General features: G+C 42.5%; 1 protein-coding gene across 7 annotated transcripts in view; it reads right to left on the bottom strand.

The window, feature by feature from the left end:
* The window catches only part of LOC147032731 (carboxypeptidase M-like), a 174473-nt gene that overhangs the window by 44074 nt on the left and 111386 nt on the right, over window positions 1-19013 (bottom strand). For 3 of the 7 annotated variants that reach the window (XM_085870587.1, XM_085870585.1, XM_085870584.1), the window contains one exon: window positions 15284-15647. The exons of 3 other annotated variants lie outside the window; for them this stretch is intronic. In XM_085870587.1, the coding sequence (XP_085726713.1) occupies window positions 15576-15647 (72 nt within the window). In that variant the 3' untranslated portion in view covers window positions 15284-15575. Of the gene's footprint in view, window positions 1-15283; window positions 15648-17180; window positions 17286-19013 lie in introns of those variants that run through there. One more of the 7 variants, XM_085870577.1, reaches the window with a different exon arrangement.

Below are 19013 nucleotides of genomic sequence, written 5' to 3' on the forward strand. Positions count from 1 at the left end.
ACAACCGCTTCAGACCAACCACCTTCCACCACCACAACCACATCTGCCTCTCACCAAACCACGCCATCCTCACCACTTCGCCAGCAACCGTCAACGTCTCCACACCACAAACATCGCCTCACCTTCGTCTCCGAAACGACGCCATCTTTGCGCCAGCCGCGGCGAGTCCGCATCGAGCGGATTCGCTGCAGGCCGACGTGGGACGTTTGCTCGTCGGATCAAGCTTGGTGACCTCGCGCACGTCCGCTTTCTGCGCAGAGGTCAGAGGTCAGAGGTCGAGGATCGGAGGCCAAACCGCGTCTCACCAGCCCTATAAAAGGACGAGCAGAGCGCCAAGCTCGCGTCCGAGTTGGGTCGAGTTGAGTTGATCCGTCGGTCTGTCAGTCTGGAGAGGTCGGGGAGTCGGGAGGAAGCCAGAAGCCAAGGAGCTGCGTGGAAGTCTGGGCTCGTGTCGGAGTCGGGAGCTTGGAGCTTGCAGTCGGTGGAGAGTCCCGGGGTCGCGAAGGAGACGCGAGCTGGAGGCACAACCTTGCCTGCTGTGTCGCGCGGATCCGCGCGTTCGTGTGGAGAGAGCCGGAGAGAGCTCGCCTGCCACACTGAAGGCCCGAGCTCGACCGCGGCTACACCAGCTGCCGTGGGGAAGGAGCATCGCGGGTCGCCCAAGCGCGTTCGTATGGAGAGAGCCGGACAGAGCTCGCCTGCCACACGGAAGGCCCGAGCTCGACCGTGGCTACGCTAGCTGCTGTGGGGAAGGAGCATCGCGGGTCGCCCAAGCGCGTTCGTATGGAGAGAGCCGGAGAGAGCTCGCCTGCCACACGGAAGGCCCGAGCTCGACCGTGGCTACGCTAGCTGCTGTGGGGATGGGACGTCGCGGGTCGCCCAAGCCAGACACCACGAGGGTGCAGGTAACCTGCAACGGTCTCGTGGGACTCGTTCGGTCTGCCAAGTCCCACGCCATAAAGACCCAAGAGGTCCAGTCTGACCCTATTGCCTTTGATGGGGTCTTTTTCCTGCTTTTCCTTCGAATGAATGTTTGTGGCGCCGAGTCCCGAAAGTAAAACTGTGTAAGTGACTGTACATTAATAATTACTTATAGTCGGTTGTAGCGCTTTGTCTTGCCCACGTGCCGTGCCGCATTCATTGCTTGTTCTGTGTACGTGCATGTTGGTGTTTTTGAATGACTGCATGATGGTTCCTGCATACGAAGAGTAAATAAATGTGCTGGTTTAAATGTAAACCTGTTCGTTGCGTCCAAGCCCCCATTGAAATGCCATCTTGTATTGCGGAATGTTAGTTGGTGTTTAAATAGCCGGTAAAGTGATCGGGTCCAACGGGACTGCGCGATATTACCCCGCTCGGTTATCCCAAAGGGAAGCGAGCTGCTTAAGCGGCTCGTTTCCAATCGGTCCCGTTGGGGTACAACCTCTCGGTAACCTACCTGCGCGATTAATTAGGTAAATCGAAGATTTGGCGATCAGACCCTGTAGTGCGCGGGTAGGGTACGGACAAGGTTGTGGTGGGATTGAAAACCCATCCATGACTGGTTTCTGACGCCATTGCAGAAAGTCACGACTGGATTGTCCGTTCGGTGGGCGAACCGGCTACTATTGGTGAAGCGCGGTCGTTCGCACGACGGGCGGGCGCAAATAATACAACAATATATATATATATATATATATACACACACACACACACACACACACACACACACACACACACACACACACACACACACACACACACACACACACACACACACACACACACACACACACACACACACACACACACACTAGTACGGGCACGTACGTGCAAAAAAACAACTTTAAAACTGCTTGCCAGAAACAAACACACAGGCCGTTCCTTCGCTCTCGTGCGCGTACGTACGTGCGTGACCATACGTGCAAACCAAAAAAAAAAGTTTCAAACAACTGCACAGGCCATTCCTTCGCTGTAGTTAACGAAGACTGGATTGGGGCATTGTGTTTAAGAAAATCGAGAAAGAGATCAAGAAAGTACAGAATACAGTAAGTCGATAAATCGAGAAAGAATACAATAAGTCGTCACTGTCCGGAAGTTCGCATATCGCAGTTACGATTATTCGCAATTTAGTTTTAATGGCCAATTATTCAATTAGCGCCAACGTATTTTGCCTTTTCGCAATGTCATCGCAAGGAAAAACACAAAGAGAAGAGAAGAGGAAAAAAAAAACAGCTTTCAAATTAATTTAGGCCGTTCCTTCGCTCTCGTAAGGCCTAAGTCACATTTGCCACAGCGACCGTGGGGTCTCCAAAATCTACGGCCACTAGCAATTATACGGCGGCCGCGGTATTTCCACGGTCACACAATGTAGCAGCCACATATGTTTTTATTTTTCGGGTAGCCGCACGGCGTATTTATAAATTGTGGAGACCGAAAACGTGGGGGTGCCGTACGGTCTTTGATTTGATGTAGCACGGTGACTTCAGGGCGTTCCTGCAGCGGCCATAGAATTTTCAAGGTGCCCGCAAGGCGACCACAGGGGGGCCCTAAGGCGAACGAGCGGCCAGACGCACGGTAACGAGTGGGTTCTTTTTTTTTTTTTTAAACCAGTTCTTTTGTTTTGGCTTGTCCAATTGCTACGGCGAACGTATAAATGAAAAAAGTTATAACTCCACGCTATAATTCCACGGCGACCCTACGGCCTGTAAAATATAGCCATACTGCGTAGGTTGCCTTGCGGGCACCTTGAGGCTACCTTGCGTCGGCATCGACCGATACAAGCTTGGTCCAAGTCTTTCACGAACCGGCCTGACGTTCAATGAGGGCTCGAGCAGGAATTTGGAACTTTGCCACGGTGCCGACGATAGTTCACCGACTCTTCGCAAAGGACACTGTGGGAACTTTGACAGCCACTAACTAATGCCAGCAGACGGGGCCCCCATTTAACGTATATCCGAGGGACAGCACACACATTGATGAATCACCCTGCCTGTGAAACACTGATGACAGTTTATAGCTGGACAGAGTTCGAACCTCGGCTAGACAGCATCAAGGTGAGTTTGTGTATCTCTCGGCCATCCTGCCAGCCTGATATTAGACTTTGAGTATTGGTGTGAAATGGAGGCATGAACCTCATCAAACATGTTTCATCTCCAAACACATGAAAACTTAACGCCGTATTCAATCTTTCTGCCAGAAATGAAACTACAGTATCTTGCTTAAGAATGGTTAACACATTCGTTTTGTTAACCATATAGATTACTGTTGTGTATACAACCCATGACCACATTAGAAAGTAATTGTGTAATACAGTTGTTACAAAAGTAGGAAGTACTCATATACTTGCAAAGTGTGGTGACATTAGTGAAAGAGAACTGAACTCCAGGGCAAGTGTGTATTTACAGGGCAAATGGTCTTGCTTCCCTGAATCCATCTGTTTCCAAGGACAAGCCAGCACTCTTCCTGATTTTTCTCCCATATTTCTGGTCAGGATGTGTTACAAGAAATAGTCCTAAAATTAAGCCTTCTTTACTAACACACTCGGGCTTTGCAAACCCCAGCTACGTGACAAATGCGATGCATTCTCGGCTGCAGCTTGAGGCCAACAACATGGGCACTTCACTGCAGTTCATATAACACCTGAGTTACCCCGCACGGTCTTGAGAAAAAGAACATGGGAAGGGACTTTTCAACTCTTGCTTTGCGTTTCAGAGCACGATCTATATTTCCTATGAGCCGAGATTTTGTCTGAATCTCCATATTCTCTAATGCTGAGAGGGTGAGTGGTACATTTGATTGGTCGAGATGACATAAAATGTCCAAATATTTTGTCCAAGTACTGCTCAACCGAAGATTTTTGGAAATGCCAACAAGGAGATTTGTGTTCTTCAGTATTCAAGTAGATAATTCAATTGAAATAAAATGAAGGTTTTAAAAGCTGTAAGAAAAAAGAAAAAAACAATTCGGAAGTTTACCGCCATTGATGCACCGCCTTTTGCACCGCCATATTTAACCTGTTGCCTGTTGTATGTGTCCTTTGTGACATCCCTAAAAACAGTAGGTTTCTTGTTTGGAATGATTTTCTTTTTTTTTTCACTGCTCGACAGGCAGACGGACTGAAATAAATTTCCTTACTCCTTTCTCTCTGTGCACGTGCGCTCGGGATGAGATTCCATGCAATTTGCCAAATTCAGAGCCAAAGTACTGCTTCACTGCAGGTTCATGTTCCGATTGACGTTTTGATTCATTTTGTGCAGTGTTAAAAATTATACAACTAAATTTAAACTAATTAGTTCCATGATCATAGACTGACATCTGTCGACAGACAGACAGACAAAACAGAGTGAATCAATTTCTTAACCCCACCTTTCGTTTCTGGTGCGGGGTAGAAACAATCATGCAGGTAATTAGGAGCAATGAGGAAGTGTCAGCATCGCACAATGCACGTGTATGTCAATCTAGTGATGGCTGGAGAGGGGAGGGGTGGGCGCTATGAAGATTCACTGACCTCCTTTTAAATATATTTTGTCATAATGATAACATTATAGCACATTTGAAAAGATACAACAAAAACTATTTAATGATACAAAGCGATATTCTATCTTCACACCTTTCACAGATTAATCATCATAATATTATCAGTGGGTTTGAGGTATGCACACTCACCTCGAAGTTGTCTCTCCAAGGTTTGAATCCTAACCCAACTATAAACTGTCATCCTGGTGTTTCACAGGCAGGGTGATTGATCAATGTGTGCGCCTTCTCTCAGATGGATGTCAAAAATGATGTCCTGTCTGTTGGAATTAGTTGGTGGACGTTAAAGATCCTATGGTGTCCTTTGTGAAGAGTAGGAAAGCTATCGCCAGCACCCTTAATAATTTTTGATACAATGTTCAGTCCACGAAATGTATCTGTTTGTTATAAAGAGACTCAACTGCATTTCCTTGCAATATATTCAATCTCCTGATGTGTGTTTAAATTTAGTAGGATGCTGGACGTACAAATCAAAGGCCATTGTAGAACTGAAAGTATGCCTCGACAACCATAGGTTGGCAACCATTATAAGTGTTCCATAACATAATGCAGGGATGTGCAAGAAGTGACAAACTTACCATCTGTCAGGCCTGGACAATGCATAGCCTGCCACATCGCATGACGAGCACCTTTAGCCTTCTACCTTAGTTTATCACTCCCTCCTGATGTCACTCCATTGGAGTGTCAACGGGCTTTATTTGACCGTCGCAACAGAACCGATCCGCAGCAACCATTCTCTCAGGGGCGGCATCACGTTAGGCCTCTTGGTGAAATATCAATGGCTTCCATTGAACATGGTGTCGAATCAATGGCATGCCATGTTAATGCCATCATTTAAGCCAAAGGGGGCCACCATTAGAGGGATGCTGCAATTTTTCACTCGGAAATATACTGCACATCCCTGTACTGATGAGTTTGTTTTGTCTTTGCTGTTTGTATGGTGTACAATTGCACAGCGGTGACACGTACGCATGACATTGGTCAAAAGAATTGTCATCGACCAATAACTGGCCTTTGGAGCCATATATTTAATACATACAGAGGGGTACAGGAGAGAGGGTTAGGGGCTGAATTGAGAAGATGATGATAGGAGCGATAAAGGAGATTGGGGGAGGATGGAAGAGGTGGGGCTAAAAGGGAAATTAGGTTGTATGTATAGTCTAAGAAATGTTGTGGGGGGAGTTGAATATTCCAGCATTTCTGAGTTTTGCAAACATTGATGGAATTTTTTTTTTTAATGTTGAATAATGATGGAAGTTATCACGAGGGTCACTCGGCAGTCGACACGTGAAGACTAAACACATTTCTCTTTGAATCGTTACTCTTATACAAGCGAAACCTGAACAATAATCCATAGGCATAAGGAGGGAGAACACTCACACATAATTGGATGTCAAACAGCAACAAAACCAAATAAATGATTGCTGGAGTGCGTTGACATTCCTTGTGTCAATTGGATTTCATGTAATGACGAATATTTGAGTTCGAGAAAGGCGAAATCGTTTCACATTGTCCCACTGGATAATTGTTTTCGCAGACAATTGCTTCTGAAATCGGTATCGGTCAAAGGGCGTTGTTATAAAATAAAATAATAGACACCCTTCGGATTCGCTCATGATGCATTCATCACGTGGCCCAGAGTCCACTCCAAAGCTTGGACCACCGAGCCGGCTGCTGGAAACATTTGCTCCAGGTAGCAGCCGGTGAACGAAGCACAGGTGGGTTCAATTTTGGAATATTGTGAAGAAACGAAAAGAAAAGAAACACCTTGATTTGAGAAGGTGTTCACATTGGGTTCTGTGGCCTGTTCACCATTTTGATCATCATGGCCGTTTCAAAAGTTGCCCTCTTTTACATCCTGCGTCGTGTTCGACCAAATCTGAACCATCCGTCGGCAATTCTTTGGTTCTTGGAAAATTGTAATTCAAAATATTTTTCTTTTTCACTAATTTGGAAAATTGATTTCTTCTCCAGGAAGTCAGTGCATTAAGCAGATTCCACTAAAGCTCACCAGGGTTGGTGAAGCTTTACGCACTGCGGGCCAACATAACCATCCCTTTGTTAGGGCGGTTGCTATCAACAGCAGCAGATGCTTCTTACTGAGTGCGTCACAGTGGCCTAAAGCACTCCTCATCCGCCTTCAAAAGGATTCTCGCAAAGCAACCTTTCTAAAGACAGCCCGCTTGTTTTGTTGAGCGTATCGCGGAGCATTAAGAATCTTTCACAATACTCTGAGGTGCATAAGCTTTATCAGGACTCCAGGCATTGCTCCGTCCTGGGGGATCATTGTATAAACCTGTATTCGAGGCTCTGCGTTTTGCAATGGTGGATGTGCGAGAGAATACAAGTGCGGCCTCACATGTGCATGCCACCGAATTGCTCCTCGTGTGCTGGCGAATTAGGGATGTTGGACTTCAGTGAAAAATGGATTTGTTACAGGAGATGGAGAAGAATGAACTGAATTGATGGAATGAAGGAGCGCACGTGATGAAAACAATTCAGGCATTAAGATGAAGCAAAAAACAAAAGCACACCTATATGGAGACCAAATGAAAACTAATTCATCATGATCATATAACAAAAGAGAAAGTTTGGGTGTGTGTAGAAGGAGAGTGGGGGAGAACAAGCAAGGAAAATAATCTGTACATTGGAGATATGATGAAAGGAGGTTAGAAAGACTATGTTTAAGGGCCACAGGGCAAAAATTAAGGGCTACAAAACATCATCAAATGAGCATTCTAATGAATCATACCCAGATGATGATTAAAGTTGGACAAAAATTGCTCCTTGTTTTGTGATGAAAGAATGTATGAAGTCAATGCGGCCGATGCCACACAAGCCCCATTTCAGTACTAACGAGACGGCGACTCGGTGGAGCGCAAACCTCCACCACGTAAAGCCTGATCCACGAGAACACATCGGGCCCATTACATTTTTGAAATATCAGTACTATACAGTACTATATCGTTTTTGAGCTCGATCTCTCAATGGTGAAGAATCGCTAAAAAAAAAAAAATTATCAGATCCGGATCCGGATTTGGATTTTCACCAAAATCGGATCAATTCTTCCTCGCCAGACCCACAACCTGTCCACCAAATTTCGTCCGAATCAGTGGAAAAACAACTTTATGAGATATCGTGCTATATATGGTTTTTGGCCCAATCTCTCAATGGTGAAAAATCGGTTTAAAAAAATTCTACGGAGTCGGATCCGGATCCGGATCTTCACCAAAATCGAATCGATTCGTCCTTGTCACACACCGAACATGTCCACCAAATTTCATCCAGATGAGGAGTGCTTTTTGAGATATCCTTTTCACAGATGAACAGACAGACAGAAAGGGGTGAAAACATAAACTCCGCCACCGGTGGCCTAGTGGAGAGAGTATTGGGGGTGGATCACCTGTGAGGTCTTTCCTTCAAATCCAACTGAAGGCAACAGTAAGCAGGATTATGGATTACAAGGTTTTGGTGTTTAGACACCGTGTTAGCCTCAGAAGAATTGTCATGTCGGATCATCAAAAGTAAAACGAGTGGGGCAACTTAGCTAAATATAGCATAACAATTGTGCATTTTGTGAGGAAAGCACCAAATTTGGCACAATAGTAGACTATCATATTATGAACAGATTTGGATATTGGGCCATCTCAAATTTTTCCGCTGATGGCTGTGGCAGCCATTTTCCACTGCCATCAAAAATTTTGAGATGGCCCAACATCCAAATCTGTTCATAATACGTTAGGCTACTAGTGTGCCAAATTTGGTGCTTTCCTCACAAAATGCACAATTGTTATGCTATATTTAGCTAAGTTGCCCAACTAATGGTCCTGTAGCTCACCTGGCTGGTTGCAAAAAAAGTGGAGTGATGAATGGATCAAAATAAAAATAAGAGCTGGATTTATAATACACATTTTAGGTCAGGTATTGTTGACGTGAATCATAGTTTTCAAGGTGCAGCTCAGATGTCTACAATTCATATTGTTACATGGAAAGTGGGTTGAGGAGAGGTGATCCACAGTATGGATTGTGTGATTCACGTCGCATGTATTTACGCTTGTATACAGGGAAAATGTCGGAGTAAGTTTTGTTAAATGTGCACTGAGGAGGCAGTGAGTGTAAACTTAAATGTAGACAGATTAAGGTTGTAAAATGTGTGACCTTCTCTTCTGTAAGGCAAGGCCAGGTGAGGAAATGGATGTTTCATGCCATATGGAAGCTCTTCACAGTTCGGTAGCACCATCACAAGCTGTTTCGCCAATGTGTGTGAGTCATGGCAGCAAAAAAGCCATGAGAGTTGGAGCTCAACCTGCAGGCAAAAATAATCTCTCGCTTTACCTCTGCTTGGCCACCATCTTATCTTTCCTGGTCTTCCATTGCATATTTTCACTCCTGGTCTTCCACCCTATCTTCTTTTCCTGGACATCCACCCCATTTTCTTCTCTTGTCTTCCACCAGATCACTCCTGCCAGAGTGCATACCCAGAACAGCATTTTGCCTGTGTACCAGTAGCCTGCATCCATCAATCACTTTGTGCAGTGGGATGGACTCTGGAGAAGCTGGTATTCGGCTTCGCTTGGGGCACCCGGAGTAGAACGCGGTTAAAATGAGCCTGTCCTTGGGTGGGAAGGGTGTCCCCAGTCCTGTGTTTGTATGTATGTCTGCGTTTGCATGTATTCTTATGGAGTTAATTGTGCCAGAGAACCCAGGTGGCCTACTGGCACGGCATATTTTGTTGCTTTTCTTGGGGCCACCCATTGGGCAGCTAGAATGGCACCCCCACCCCTCCCCCCCTCTTCGTGCCCATGGTATTTTTGGATGTTTCAGTAATTCATTCGGGAGCAGGGCCTGCTGACCTGCTGGACGAGCGGCCTGAGGTTGTCGCAGGTCCTGGAACACCTGTGCCCCAGGGCTGTGCTGTGAGAGGTGAGTGCCCTCTCATGGAACATACCATGGGAAAGATTTGTGAGAATGTTGCAGATCCCTGTCACACCAACGATCATGGGCTGCCCGTGAGTGTCTTCCGTTATGGGTTTCTATTCCAGAAGAACCTGAACACCTCTGTCCATTGTCCTCAACCTTCATGTATTGCGGACAAATCTGTCTGGCACATCCTCTGGGACTCCCCTATCACCAGGGGAAGGGGAAGGAGGTTATTCCCTCACGGCCTCTCAACTTGAGCTTTACATTCCCTGGCTGGTGAAGAACGTATGGGATGTCTCTGTGTTCTATGCGATCTGTCCATACACAGTGTCCCACGTTAAATGGAGGCGGGCCTGGAGGATAGTGAATGTCATCAAGACCGTCCTATGGTGGGTACAAGCAGAGGAATCCATTGGAGATGTTGGATGAATCCTGGGGAGATCTCGGGCATGGCTCCAACCTGCTTCCAGAGGAACAATCTTACCAACAGCCTGCTGGAGGCGAGGGGAGGTGCTGGAAATAGTGTTGGGTGAGGTGCTAGCTGCAGCTGGCTGTGGATTCTGGTATTTACAGGAAAACTGGCTCTATTGGAAAAAAATTTGGGTGTCTCTTCCTCGTTTGCTTTGGGAGGAGTGGGGGGGGCTATGGCTATTGGGTGGGTAGGATAGAGTCTTTATCTCTCCATTCCCTTTGTTTAGAGTTTAGGTGTCTTTTGTCTTGGGGTGTTGGGAGGGTTTGTTTTTTTTAACGAATTTTCTGGTTTGTTTGTTTTTTCAAATACCTTTTTTTATTGTTGTAATTTTTTTTAATTATTGCTTGTTTTCTGACCTGTTGATTGATTTCTGTTTGATTCCTTGATTCTTGTTTTATTGATCTTGTTTGTTTACCGCTTTCATTCCTCGTTTCTGATTTCTTGATCTTGTATTTTTAACTTTTACCTTTTTTAAATAAAAAAAGGCTTCAGCCATGAAATCTGCGTTGTATTTCGGCGAGAATGTGGCATCATCATTTTTAACCCTTTTAACCCTACTGGCCGTTTTACCAGCCGCTATTCAAAGCTCCATATACCTAAACGGCCGGATTTTTCTCCAATGAAACTTGTTACCCTCCCCTAGTTTAAGCATAACACTCGATATATTTTCTCCCCATCCTTTCTATTTCATTTGTGGAACCGTATTTCCGAAATCTGTTGTCCTGTGCTCTTATATCCAGACACTCAAATCTCCTGCCAATTACCTGATTATAGTCTCTCCAATTTTTACTACTGAGTACCTACACCTGCTGAGACCCTGTTCCCCTTTCACCTGCAATTCCTCTTATCATGCTGTGGTGCATCTATGCGTTCTTATCCAGCCGCTTTACCTTGGTGATTTTATCTGCGGTAATGACAATTGTCTGGCACTAAAATACATGAAAGCCTTTTGTAAAGTGATTTTGCCTCTTTCACTCAGTCAATTTTTCAAATGGAATGTGCAAATGGATTTCTTCATGCTGGAACTGGTCACGTCCAACCTTTTGCTCCCAAATCAAGGCAACAATTTTGTTGGCTACATTCAGAGCTACAGAACCACAAAAAAGCCTGGCAATTTGGTCAAAGCAAATGGTATGGCGGCTGCACTTGTTGAGGACGGGGCTGCAAGCATCGATTCAACCTGAATCAGCATCCTCAAATAACTTGTGTCCTTAGTTTAACGAGGAATAACAAAAAGATCAGGCTATAGACTTTAATTTAATTGTGGAAATTAATATTTAAACTAAGAGTTAAAAGATTCATATTTTAACTTTCATTGACTTTTAAACTAAAAAGTATTGTTATCGATTTTGGGCCGAGCCCCCGTTTTGTTTAGTTTTGTGACCCATGTTGCGTATCTACCTGTTTGTGTGATCTGTTGTGTAAAAATATTGCAGAACTAATGTCTCAAACTCGTTAAATACAAAATATGCACATTTTTTTTCAAAAAATGGAAAAAACATCCAAAAATGTGACAACATATTCAATCAATATTGTCCATTCACATCATGTTTGACTTATGCTACGAGCACTGATGCGTACGCATCAAACAATCACCTGCTTTGTTACGGACTTGACTCATGTTATATTTGACAAAACTTTCAATGTAAGATCGACAACCCATGGAGAATTATTAATTGCCATCATGGCGGCTCGCCGTCATTGCAGCGTACATGTCGTCGGATGTAAGTGCGGCTGAAGATTCTGGAAGAGGATTTTCAGGGTTTGCTGCATGCATGTATTCAACATGCACAGTAGAGTAATTGTCTTTGGTGAGAAAAGTGCTCAGAAGTTTCAATAATGTGCTGCCAAGTGGAAAGAAATCAAAGAAAGTGCCAAAAGCAAGGTCACGGCACGAGCAGTCAGTGATGATGAAGAACACGAAGAAGCTGAAAGACCTCGAAGGAAGGGTCTCCATTAATTCCACGAATTATCGACTGATTCATTCTGATCGTGCTTAAGATACCAATCCATTCCATATACAGCCAAGATTGGTGAAAAAAAAGGTGCAAAAAAGATCCCTGCAACGACAGACCAATCAGCCTTCTCCAAATCATCAGCAAGGTTATGGAATCCATCATTGCTTCAGACATTAAATCATTCCTCTTCTCCAATGGCTTGATTTCTGATCATCAATTTGGTTTCAGACCAGGTCACTCTACCCTGGATATGTTGCTCCTGCTTTCCCAACAATGGATGGCGATTCTCAATGTTAGACATGAAATCAGAGCTATCTCTCTAGACATATCGCGTGCTGTTGATACAGTCTGGCACCTCGCCCTGCTCTACCAAACTCTCTTCCTATGGTATCCAAGGCCATCTCCACTCATGGCTCAGAGACTTCCTCTCCTGTCACAGTCAACGTGTGGCCATTCATGGAATTCTTTCATCCCCTCTTCCTGTCCAGGCTGGAGTTCCTCAAGGCAGCATTCTGGGCCGTGCTCTTTTTATGGTTTTCATCAATGATCTCTCCGACTCTCTGGAAAATCCACTTTATCTCTTTGCTGATGACTTCATCCTCTGCCATACCATCTGTCATCCCTGAGTTTAGCAAGCAGCAGCCTCTTCACTCACTGCAGATCTGAATAAAATCATAAGCTGATCCAACACGTGAAACATGTTTTTCATGCCTGACAAATTTCACACTCACTGTCTCTCTGAAAGGACCATTTGGAAACCCCCATCCCCCCACCCCCCCCCCCATGTACTTTCTCAACAATCCTCTGGAAGAAGTCCTTTCATTCAAGCTTCTGGGTCTCACTATCCACCATGACCTTTCCTGGGAAAGCCACATTTCCAACATGGCCTCCAAAGCCAGTCGTCGACTGGGCATCCTCCATCGTGCAAAGTCTTTCCACGGCCCACCTGAGCTCCTGACCACATCCAAAGCTTTTGTCCACAGCCTTATGGAGTATTGCTCTCCCCTCTGGGCTGGTGCTTCTGCCTCTCACCTCTCTTGGCTTCACACTGTGGAAACCAAGGCATTTAGGATCACTGGTATCTCCCGCGGTAAGGCTGAGTCTTTGGGTCTCTCACTCACTCACTGCAGGCAGGTCGGTGGTCTTTCTGTCTTCTACCATCTCCCCTCCACTCCGATCTCGCCCCCCTCCCCCCACTGCTCTGTCTGCGATATGTCCCCCCCCATATTTCCACAGCGTGCTCAAGGTCTGCGTGCAACCCCCTTCTGGTAAAACTCCCAAAATCACGAATCACTGCTCACCTTCACTCTTTCATTCCTCTTTTTCCCCACCTTTGGAATAAACTCCCACACTCTTCAATCCCATCTTCCTTCCAGGTCTTCAAAACAGCTGTTCCAAGTCTTCGTTAATCTGGGCCAAACCCACCTCCTTCAAGTTCCCTGCCTTCCTTCCTTAAAGTTCCCTGTCGTGTAAGATCCTGAAAGTCCCTGTGGTGTCCATCTTGTGTACCCCCATGTTTCCCGCCCCATCCCTCTCCCTTCCACAGATCTCCAAATGTCACTGTTCCCCACTGTTTTGTCCTTCCCTCTCCTGCCCCTCTTGTCTCCTGCCCCCCTTGTTGTGCATTGTGTGATAGCTCTCATACGAGCCTTGACAATGTACTGTATACAATTTTTTTTTTTTTTAAATGGACGTCATGTGCGCTGTGCATGACGAAATAATCGCTAGCTATAAGTCTAAGTTACTTTGCTTGTCTAAGTAACTCTATAAGTCTATAAGACAATAACTCTATAAGTCTAAGTTACTTTGCTTGTCTAAGTAACTCTATAAGTCTATAAGACAATAACTCTATAAGTCTAAGTTACTTTGCTTGTCTAAGTAACTCTATAAGTCTATAAGACAATAACTCTATAAGTCTAAGTTACTTTGCTTGTCTAAGTAACTCTATAAGTCTATAAGACAATAACTCTATAAGTCTAAGTTACTTTGCTTGCACGGCATTGCAATGTATTGTACAGGGGGAGCGTGCGTGGTCCATTGCTCGAGTCTCTGGACTCACTCTTTGCAATTACTGGAACACGCTTCCCACCTCCCATTTCATGCCGTGTTAACTGTTTAACAAGCAAAGTCCTGAACTTCAAGAAAGAAAGTGGCATTTTTCTAATGTGATCATGTATTGACACCGAGTACTAATCAGACACAGTGAAGTTAGTTTGTGACCGACTTTGATCAGATCGTGTTTAAAATTGAGCTTGGTATGATCAATATTAACACCTCGCTGTTGTCCACACATTAATTGTTCGTGTTAAGTTAGTTGGATTCAAGTAACATAGTCCTGCATGTGTTTACATATACATACCCCCTCCACAGTGGAGTTCTCCATTATTATAAGTTCTATGATGATGATCATCTTGAATTGGAGTAGGGTCTAGACTGTGTGATGGTGGTTGGTGTTGAAGACAAAATGTACGTAAAGTTTAAATAAGTTCCCAGAAATGACCAGGCCGCTGTACACTAGATGTCTGGAACGGTTCCCACAAATCTCTCGTCCAAAGGGACGTGGATGGAAAGTAGTTGAAGGTGAATTAGACATCGACTGGGGTGATCTGTCTTCTGCTCCAAGCAGTTTGCTTTATTTAACAGACTGTTCATGCATAATAAAGGGACGTACCTCTGCACAAGGAAAGATTTGGAGAACTTTATGATCAACTCACCCAAAAAGTTGGTGTCTTGCAGCCCGTACTTGTGGGCTCCCGACGATGTGGGCCCTTGCAAGGCCTGTGGACGGGATGTGGACCGGCACGTTAAACCAATCATCCCTGTCATTGAGTGGATTTTGAACCTTGTGGGATTAACTCGTATGAACATGGCAAGCTTTGTGATTTAATTTAATTGGCATCTGCAATTGGAAAGATGATGCCGTCATTACCAACATCCAGGTACATTTCCCAGAGAGAGAGACACCGTATCTGGTTTGGATGCTTCTTAACACCAGTGGGAGAGTCATTCCTGGGGCTTGTCAATGCACAGGGTATGTTTGTAATGGTATTTACTATTAATCATGTTTGGGAGGAGGGGTGGGTAAGAGTGGGTTACATTTGCTCATGCAACGGTGTTACATTTGCTGATCTTCATTCCGATGGTACTTGTCCTGACTCCGAGGAGCTGTTAAAGATATCCATTAACATCACACTTATCTGCTCTGACAACTCTCTCATTACTCTTGAATGTATATTATCTGACCTCAGAGCTTTATCTTTCTCTGCTGCTTCCTTACTTCCTCCACTCTGATCTGGATATCCTCTGAAAGCCCTTCCTTACCTCCTTAATACATGCTCTCAGCTCTTCTCAGCCAATTCATTCTCAGACAGTATTTGTGGTTGCAGTTCAATAAGAAACTACCTGATTGCAAATATGCTGAGGTTGTAAATGTGATTTATTTTTGGATGGGGGAGATGGTGATTATATAACACATGATGTGAAAACCAACTATAATTGCATCACTTTCACAAGATTCATGACTGAGTTTGTTGATGCACTGAAAAGTAGTCCATTGAATCATATTGCTTAATCATAAAAGCATTAGCTGTGTGGCAGGGCCACAGATAATAGTGTGCACAACCACCAAGCTCACTCACTATGCAGAGGCAAAAAGCTTTTGCAGACAGACTTTGCATGATAGAGCTCTGCTAAATGCTTCGCCAGGACAATCAAAGCGTCTGATGACGCATGAAGCGCAGGCGTGGGTGGGAAGGTCGGTGATGGAGCAAGCACGGTTCATTCTGGAGCACAATGGGATGTTCATGCAATCATTTGCATTCGTATGCTTATGTATTATGCCCACCCAGGCATCTGGAAAACAGCTTTATTTCAATGGAAAGCATGCATATGCACGTGTCTGATCAGCAATTGTAATGAGTCCATTTTATATCAGGGCTTCAAGCTCAACTTACATACAATATGACACCTGTGCCTTCTTATCCGATTTAATTGGAAATGATCTGGCAAACAATCGGCTTTCCTTTATTCTGGAAAATAACAAATACAGAACAAGAAAGTTGTCGTGCATAGCATGATGCTTGTGAAATCCATAAAAACAAATTTGACCTCAAAAATAATTGGTGGTTGAATTAAATGACCAAATATGCAACTTCTCTTCAAATCTTGAATCAATCGGATTAAAATTGACAATTTTCGAAATACGGCCGATGTTGACCTCAAAAGTCATCAAGTGGTGATTGAATTCAGTGACCTGAAATATAAATCCTCTTCAAATTTCAAGTCAATCGGATGAAAATTGAAGATTTTAGAAATAACACCATAGTTGTTGACATTGGGCCAATGTTGACCTCAAAAATAATTGGCTGTTTGAATTCAGTGCCTGAAATATAAATGCTCTTCAAATTTCAAGTCAATCGGATGAAAATTGAGGATTTTTAGAAATCTCACCCAAGTCTAATATTTTTGGCCTATGTTGACCTTTTGGTCTATGTTGAACTCAAAAATAATTGGCGGTTGAATCAAGTGACCTGAAATATATATCCTGTTCAAATTTATCGTCAATCGGATGAAAATTGAGGATTTTATAAATTAGATGAATTTGTTGACCTTTGGCCGATGTTGACTTTTTGACTTCAAAATCAATAGGCTTCTTGCTTATGACGAACTCTACCACATGGTGAAGTTTCGTGAAGATCGGTTTAAAATTGTAACCTGTAGGCGATAAACATACAGACAAGAAAAAGACGTCGTGCAGAGCACGATGCTTGCAAAATCCACCCCTTCTCTAAAGGTTGGCATGGATACATCAAATTGTCCATTTCATTAAGATTAAAATTGATACTCTTGATCAAAGCTCAGGTCAATCGGATGAAAACTGATTATTTTTCAGATTGAAACTGATGATTTTAGAATTTTGACTTTGAGTTGACCTTTGATCTCAAAAATAGTTGTTCCCCCAATTCAGTGATGCAATATGCAATTGCTGTTTCATTTTCAAGTCAAATCGGATGAAAACTGATTATATTTCAGATTGAAATTGATGATTTTAGAAGTTTGACCTTGAGTTGACCTTTGACCCTTTGATCTCAAAAAATAGTTGTTTCCCCAATTCAGTGATGCAATATGCAATTGCTGTTTAATGTTCAAGTCAAATCAGATGAAAACTGACGATTTTTCAGATAAAATTGATGATTTTAGAAGTTTGACCTTTTGATCCCAAAAATAGTTGGATTGCTAATCTTTTGACACAAGATGCATATCCTGTTCAAATTTCAAGTCAATCGGATGAAAAATGAGGATTTTAGAAATTTGACCTCAAGATGACATTTGACCTTTGACCTCAAAATCAATATGCTTCTCGGTTGAGACTATCTCGAGATGTTGGTGAAGTTTCGTGAAGATTGGCTTTAAATTGTGACCTGCAGGCGATAAACAGACAAACAAACGGACAATAACAAAATCGACTGACCAACATCCTTGAAAATTCTTCGATTTTCACAAGTAATAATTAAGTGTGGGACCGATATCTTCTATATATATATATATATATATATATATATATATATATATATATATATATATATATATTTATGTATAGATATATTTATATATATATATTTATATATATATATATTTATATATATATTTATATATATATATATTTATATATATATATATTTATATATATATTTATATATATATATATTTATATATATATTTATATATATATATATATATATATATATATATATTTATATATATATATATATATATATATATATATATATTATATATATATATATATATATATATATATATATATATATATATATATATATATATATATATATATTTATATATATATATATATATTTATATATATTTATATATTTATATATATATATATATATATATATATATATTTATATATATTTATATATATATATATATTTATATATATATATTTATATTTATATATATATATTTATATATATATTTATATATATATATATTTATATATATATTTATATATATATTTATATATATATATATATTTATATATTTATATATATATATTTATATATATATATATATATATATTACATGATTGTGGGTGGCAATCGCTTGCTGTGCCACTGATGCAGAGCCCCCCTGAAAGTTAAGGCAGTAATTTGTCCTTTGTTCATGGTGCCGGCGATAGCTCATCTACTCTTCGTCAAGAACACCATGGGATCTTTAATTTCCAACAACGAATACCGGCAGACGGGAAGCCCAGTTTAACATTCGTCCAAGGGAAGGAGCACACATTGATACCTCACCCTCCCTGCGAAACACTAGGATGGCAGTTTATAGCTGGGTCAAGATTCAAACCCTGGCGAGACATCTCGGAGACCAGTGTGCATACATCTAGGCCATCCAGTCAATCTCGACTGAAATATTCGCGTCGTCTTCAAAACTTTTACAACCAAAGTTGCTACTGCCCTCTTTATGTAAATAATCACCAGGATTTTAGGATGCTGGTGGTCTGACAATATATCTACTGCACTGTATTTTCAGGCAGTATTGTATCTTCAAATATTTTGCCTTCAAAAACAACGTTCTCACAAGTAGTCAATGTAACACACGATTCCAGCACGAACCGGTTTTTGCTTGCAGTTATGACATGTGCATGAATCAATGCCTCCCATCTTCACACAGACTGCCAAGTTGAAAAATCCCCTCTTGCAAGAGATTGGAATTTCCCAGGTGTTGAAAACTATTCAGACCTTGTCCGTGGGTAGCATTTCCATTGGAAGTTGTGCTGTAGAACCACAAATATATGGAAACCAAATTGCCAGTTTGAATGCTGACAAAATAATGAAGGCTCAGTCTCCATCTCTCATATGAAGAAATGTTAGTGCCCTCCCTACACCATAGATGACACTTATTCTTATTAATAACATGAGGCTTATCGAATGAATCCACGACTCGGTGGTGTTTTGAAAGCTCATCATTCATCGTGTGTATGAAATGCAAGATCTTCTCACTTTTCTCTCCACCGCCTCCAAACAACTGCACTTGCATCATGTTGCCCCATTCTTCTCCCCCATTTTCTCTCAACACTCTGCCACCATCCCCCACCCAGTGCAGCATGCCAATGATACCAC

The sequence above is a fragment of the Eptatretus burgeri genome, chromosome 2 (genome assembly GCF_056783735.1).
Source record: "Eptatretus burgeri isolate ZD-2024b chromosome 2, Ebu_testis_v1, whole genome shotgun sequence".
Taxonomy (NCBI): Eukaryota; Metazoa; Chordata; class Myxini; order Myxiniformes; family Myxinidae; genus Eptatretus; species Eptatretus burgeri.